This window comes from Loxodonta africana, chromosome X, assembly GCF_030014295.1.
Source record: "Loxodonta africana isolate mLoxAfr1 chromosome X, mLoxAfr1.hap2, whole genome shotgun sequence".
NCBI lineage: Eukaryota > Metazoa > Chordata > Mammalia > Proboscidea > Elephantidae > Loxodonta > Loxodonta africana.
The window spans coordinates 42,891,740-42,898,022 of NC_087369.1; the positions used below are offsets into that span (position 1 = coordinate 42,891,740).

Genomic DNA, 6,283 nt, shown 5'->3' on the forward strand with positions numbered 1-6,283 from the left:
CTGTGTATTTACTGTCCTGCCTGTGTGGAGGCCAGTGAAGAGTCATGTGAGCTAGCATCTCTAGACATTCTAGGCAGCAGGAAAAAGTTGTGGGGTAGGAGGGAGGAATCCATATGTCAATGCTGATATATCTATCCAAATACAATCTGCTGTACCTACCTACCTAAAACCAATCTGCTTCATGACCCATCTCTCTTTCAGATCTACTTCTACTGGCTGTGCCGGGACACACATGCCTTTGAGTGGTTTGCAGACCTGCTGCAGCTACTGGAGACTCAGATGCAGGAAAGGGACAACGCTGGCTTCCTCAGCTACAACATCTACCTCACCGGCTGGGATGAATCTCAGGTGAGGACAAGATACCCCATGTCCGCTCCTTCTGGTTGAGCCCAGGGCTTACCGACTTCCCCTTGGTTATTGGTGTGTTTTGTGTACTGTTTTCTTGCCCTCTTCCCCGCAAGGACAGTGGATGGACTTGAGTAATCCAGCACATTCACGCTCACTCAGTACCCTCATATGTTTAGACTGTTGAGATTAGATTCAAAGTTGGTATTTGAACAGATCAAAGCTAAGTAGCATGTTGCTAGTTGCCACGGAATGAATTCCAACTCATCGCAACCCCTTGTGTGCAGAGTAGAACTCTCCATAGGTCGTTCAAGGCTGCGAGCTTTCAGAAGCAGATCACCAGGCCTAGTCTTCTAAGGAACCTCTAAGTGGGTTCCAACTGGCAACCTTTCAGCTAGTAGTCCAGCACATAATCATTTGTGCCACTCAGGGAGTCAGGAATAAAGCCATGACTTTGACCTTATTAGAGCAATGTGCCCACCAGGGGTCTCCAACCAGGTGGCAAGATGAGTTGTAGGAAGGAAATATTAGTTCTCTCTCTCTCTCTCTAAATATCTTATCCTTTAATTTGTACTTTTATGTATCTTTTATAATATACACAATACATTTAATAAACAGTAACTATGTTTTTTTTTGTTTTTTTATGGGTTTAGGTTTGTTTTTGTTACTTACATATATGTGTGCGTGTATATATATATTTATATATATACATATATGAACTGTGCTTTCATAAATGTTTGACGACCACTGCTGTAATAAAAGAAGCCAGTGGTTCTCAAATGGGGGTGATTTTGCTCTTTCAAGGGAACACTTAGCAGAGTCTGAAGACATTTTTGGCTGTCACAACTGGAGAGGGGTTGATACTGGATAGAGGCCAGGGACGCTGCTAACCAAACCCACCCATTGCCATCGAGTCCATTCTGACTCAGCGTAGAACTGCCCCACAGAGTTTCCAAGGAGCAGCTGGTGGATTGGTACAGCCAACCTTTTGGTTAGGAGCCAAGCTCTTAACCACTGTACCACCAGTACTCTGGGATTCTGCTAAACATCCTACAATTCACACAATGGTCTGCCACAACAAAGCATGATCCAGGTCCTAATGTCAAAAGTACCAAGGTTGAGAAATCCAGAAACAAGTTAATAATTCCTAGAGGGCAACAGTATGTAAGTAAGCAACATTAATGACTTGGCCTGGAAGCAGCATAGGCCGTCACCCTGAGGGAGGAGCTAAGACAATCTCTGCCTAATTCCTCCCAGCATCTCAGCTGGCCACACTCAGACCTTGGCTCCTCAACCCTGGGTGAGTGTTCCCTGATTACGGAGAATAACCTTTCTTTTGGTCTTTGACATATTATTTACCCTAGGTTCTCCTAGTCTTAGAATAGTCTTGTAGCAAATGTAGATTCGGGGACATATGACCAAGAGAATTGCTGCACCAGAAAAAAATGTGGTTTCAAGATCCCATTTTTTGCAATTTAAAATCAAAATAAAACCCTTGATAAAAGTGAACCCAGGAAAAAAATTTTCTACATGAATTGCTTTTATAGTTTTGTTATTTTAAAAAAAGCCGGATACATTTTTTAAATGGTAAATTTATTTACACTGAAAAAATCATTATTTTTCTTCACAGAACTAGTTACGTAGGACTGTTAAACCAGAATAGCTAACTTTCTTAACCTCTCCATCCCTATCATCCATCCCCTGCCCAGTGAATTTAGAATCTGATTTAACGTTTAAATAAATTTAATTAACCACTTTTATGAAAAGCACCTGTTGTTTAAACTGCCTTGGAGTGGTAGCAGAAAATCAAAATATAGCTATGTATGTGCACATTCATGCATGCACACACATGTGTCCACACACACACACAAGGAACGGCTTGGTTTGATGTATCATATGTTACCAAAATATGAGCTCATTTTAACCTCTGATTGCTTTAGTTCTTAATGTTTCTCATAAACGATTGAGAGGATATTAGGGTGAGGAGAAAAAGCCAGGTGTAAATCAGAAAGGAAAAACAGAGAATTTAAATCCTGATCACACAGCAACCAGTACCAGTTGCCATCAAGCCAATTCTAATTCATGCAGACCCCATGAGTTGCAGAGTAGAACTGTGCTCCATAGGTTTTCGAGGTCTTTCGGAAGCAGATCACCAGACCTCTTCTTCTAAGCTGCCTCTGGGTGGGTTCTAACCACCAACCTTTCGGTTACTAGTTAAGAGCTTTAAGCATTTGTGCCACCTAGGAACTCGTACTCACACTTCAAAGCTCAACTCAAACGCTGCTTCCCTGGAACTTTCCTGTTTCCTCTCACGCCACCTCCCTCTTTGCTCTCATTGCGGGGTACGTGTGCCTCTTCCATGGCATTCATCACACCCTAATCTAGAGACAGGATTTTTCATGCTTAAACTTCATGGTCTCCCCATCTAGACTGTAAACTGCTTGAGGATGACCCAGTTTGTTCATTTTTTAAAAACAGCTTTGTGGAGATATAATTTGCATACCGTACAATTCACCTATTTATAGTGTACGAGTCAATAGTTTTTAGTATATTCAGAGTCATGCATCCATCACCACAATGTTAGAACATTTTCATCACCCCAAAAAGAATCCCTTTACCCATTAGCAGTCACTCCCCATTTCCCATACCTCCTAGCTTTTGGAAACCACTCGTTTACTTTCTGTCTCTATGAAATGCCTATCCTAGATATTTCATATAAATGGAATCATGTAATGTGTGGTCCTTTGTGACTGGCTTCTTTCACTTAGCAAAATGTTTTCAAGGTTGATCCATGTTGTAGCATGTATCAGTACTTCATCCCTTTTTTATGGCTGAATAATAATCCATTGTATGGAGATACCACATTTTATTTATCCATTTATCAGTTGGTGGGCATTTGGGTTGTTTCTGCCTTTTGGCTATTATAAATAATGCTGCTATGAATATTTTGTTTGAACACCTGTTCTCAACTCTTTTGGGTACATACCTAGGTGTGGAATTGCTGGATCATACACTAACTTTATGTTTAGCCATTTGAAACACTGCCAGGCTGTTTAGTTTGTTCATCTTTGTTTAGTACCTTCCAGCCCTCTATTATGATGCTTTGTCCCTAATTTTTGTTAGAGTGGCTAGTGAGAGCTTGGTTTGTGAGATATATAAATACACCTGTGTGTGTTTTCACAGCATGTCTCATTTTTGTGAATTCATGTCCTCTTGCAGGCCAACCACTTTGCTGTGCACCATGACGAAGAGAAAGATGTGATCACGGGCCTAAAACAAAAGACCTTGTATGGCCGTCCCAACTGGGATAATGAGTTCAAGACAATTGCAAGTCAACACCCAAAGTAAGAGCCCCCCCCGCTCCAACCAGAGTGTTCTTGAGGCTCATGGTCTGCCTAAAGCAGTAACTCCCAAACATGACTAGATTTGTGTATTCTAAAAACTAAAACAACCAGATTTCTAGGTAGCAGTTGAATTTATGCCCAATAGAAGCTTCCAAGTATCTCTGAGTTTAATAAAAAAAAAAAAATTTTTTTTTGACCTAGGGAGTTCTTAAAAACAAAGATTCTCAGGCCCCTGCCCCAGACTTACTGAACTCTGCTCCTCCCAAATATGACAACAATTCAATATAATTCCTATTATTAAGGAAACACTGTCCTTACTTTAAGTTATAGATTTGGGGTCTAAAATAAGTTGACTGAAGTCCCAGGGTCCTTTCTGCTCTCACCAAAGCTTCACTCAGCATGGAATTTTGAGGGTATCCCCATCTTGCTAGAGCACATGATAAACTCAAGAAATCACCATAAATATATCCTTTTAGACCAGCACTTCCTAAGCATTAATGAGCACACAAATCACCTGGGAATCCTGCTAAAACATGGATGCTGATTCTGATGCTCATGGTGCTGGCCTGGAACTACACCCCAAGGGGCAAGACTTTAGACTCTAAAATTTTGAGCGATGAAGCCACACCAAGTCGTTGGCATAAATGGGACACACAAAGCACGTTTGTTACTGATTTCAAGTATTCAGAGAAGTTTTGAGGGCACAGAGCCCTGAAGAGAAGCAGCCCACAGACTCATGAATCCACCATTTTCTCTGTGGTAGAAGTTTCCATAAGCTGTCTTTGGATGTTACAGTCCAGGGCAGTTGACTGCCCTTTGAATCATCCAGCTGCCCCCACAAACATGACTGTGCCACCTTCCCACAGGGTAAATCTGCCATTGGTTGGAGGAACGAAAGAGCAGAAGGGAATCTGCCCTGGGGTCTGCTATCAATAGGAAATTTCCCTGTCTTTTATGTCAGATGTCTACCTTGCTCCAAAGCCTGAAACTATCTTCTTTTTTTCCCCCAAAAGTACAAGAATAGGAGTTTTCCTCTGTGGACCTGAAGCCTTGGCTGAAACTCTCAGTAAACAGAGCATCTCCAACTCCGAGGCTGGCCCTCGGGGAGTGCATTTTATTTTCAACAAGGAAAACTTCTAACTCATCTCTCCCATGAGGAAATAAATGCGGGTTATGCTGCCAAATGCCCAGACAAATAGCGCTAGCTGATAGGCTCCCCCTGCCTTTAAAGAAAGGAGAAAAAGAAATTATAATGTGATTTTTTTTCCTTCAAAGGAATTACAGAGATTGTTTGATAATGACCTACATTTTTATGAGGCTTTATGATTTCCAGATCACTTTTACAAACATTATTTCATTTTTTTTTTCTTCACTGTAATGCCACGAGGAAGGTAGTGTAGGGATTCCTGGACTCATTTTTAGGATAAAGACACGGGGGCTCAAAGTGGCTAAGTAACTAGCCTAAGATTATGAAGCTGAGAGCAGATCTAGGCCACCTAACCCCAGGTTTGGTAGTCTTTCCATGACACTGCCTCAAAATTGATTTGTATACTCTCAAAAGGAAGACACAAACCAGAGAGAAGCTATTCATTTTCCATTTTGTTTTATTTTGTATTATTTTTGTTATAGTCACTGTCATATTGAAGGAAATTTTCCAGATAGTTAGGAGCTACTATATGCCAAGAGTGACTTAACACATAATAAACACAGGATTGACATCTGTGCACACTCCAGTTTACCAGTACAGCAACCTAACTGGGCCAGAGATTCTTCCTGAAAAAAAAGAATATAAGTCTGCACTGAAGTTAAAGTAATCCACAGAATTTACCACGGTGCTTGGCAGGTAGTGGGTACTCAATGAAAGTTTGTTGAATGAATGAATGAAAAACCCATTCAGAAGCACATAATGTCAAGGTAGAATTAATATTAAACTTTAAACAGAATTATCTAAGGAAATAACTATGTTAGATTGGAACCTGATTCTCCTGAGGGTAGATAACAGATGAAAAGTCTTAACCAATTGGATGTTTTGGTAGCTCCCTCACATCCTTGTTTGAAGCACGGGGAAAAGGGGAAAGGAGGCAGAGTATACATCTGATATAACTCAGCTCCTCTAGTCTCGCTCCCTATGCTATAAAGAAGTGCAGGCTGATTTACTGCCTGCAAAGGTCTCTCCAGCCAGCTCTTGTGAATTTGAAATTAAGAATTGTGACAAATATGTATCTGATTTGCTCATCTGTGTTAAATAATGCCCACCTCTTCTCCTTAAAAAAAAAAACAACCCATTGCCATCGAGTCGATTCCGACTCATAGCAACCCTATAGAACAGAGCAGAACTGCCCCATAGAGTTTCCAAGGAGTGCCTGGTGGATCTGAACTGCTGACCCCTGGTTAACAGCCATAGCTCTTAACCACTATGCCACCAGGGTTTCCCCTGCTTAAATACTCACACACAAAATAGATCTTACAATTCTGGCTAAAGGTTTATTGTTGTCATGATCATGGTCATCCTGAAGTTGACATTCTAGAAACTAAAATCTGCAGCTTACTGTGTAGATATTGAATTCACACCTAAAAGAATGTTCTCGATAGCC

General features: G+C 41.0%; 1 protein-coding gene across 1 annotated transcript in view; it reads left to right on the top strand.

Annotated features, from left to right (window-relative positions):
- Positions 1–5,993, top strand: part of LOC100655878 (cytochrome b-245 heavy chain) — a 37,128-nt gene extending 31,135 nt beyond the window's left edge. The window contains exons 11-13 of the mRNA XM_003422162.4: positions 202–348; positions 3,565–3,689; positions 4,703–5,993. Of these exons, the coding sequence (XP_003422210.1) occupies positions 202–348; positions 3,565–3,689; positions 4,703–4,829 (399 nt within the window). The 3' untranslated portion in view covers positions 4,830–5,993. The remainder of the gene's footprint in view (positions 1–201; positions 349–3,564; positions 3,690–4,702) is intronic.
- The last annotated feature ends 290 nt before the right edge of the window (positions 5,994–6,283 follow it).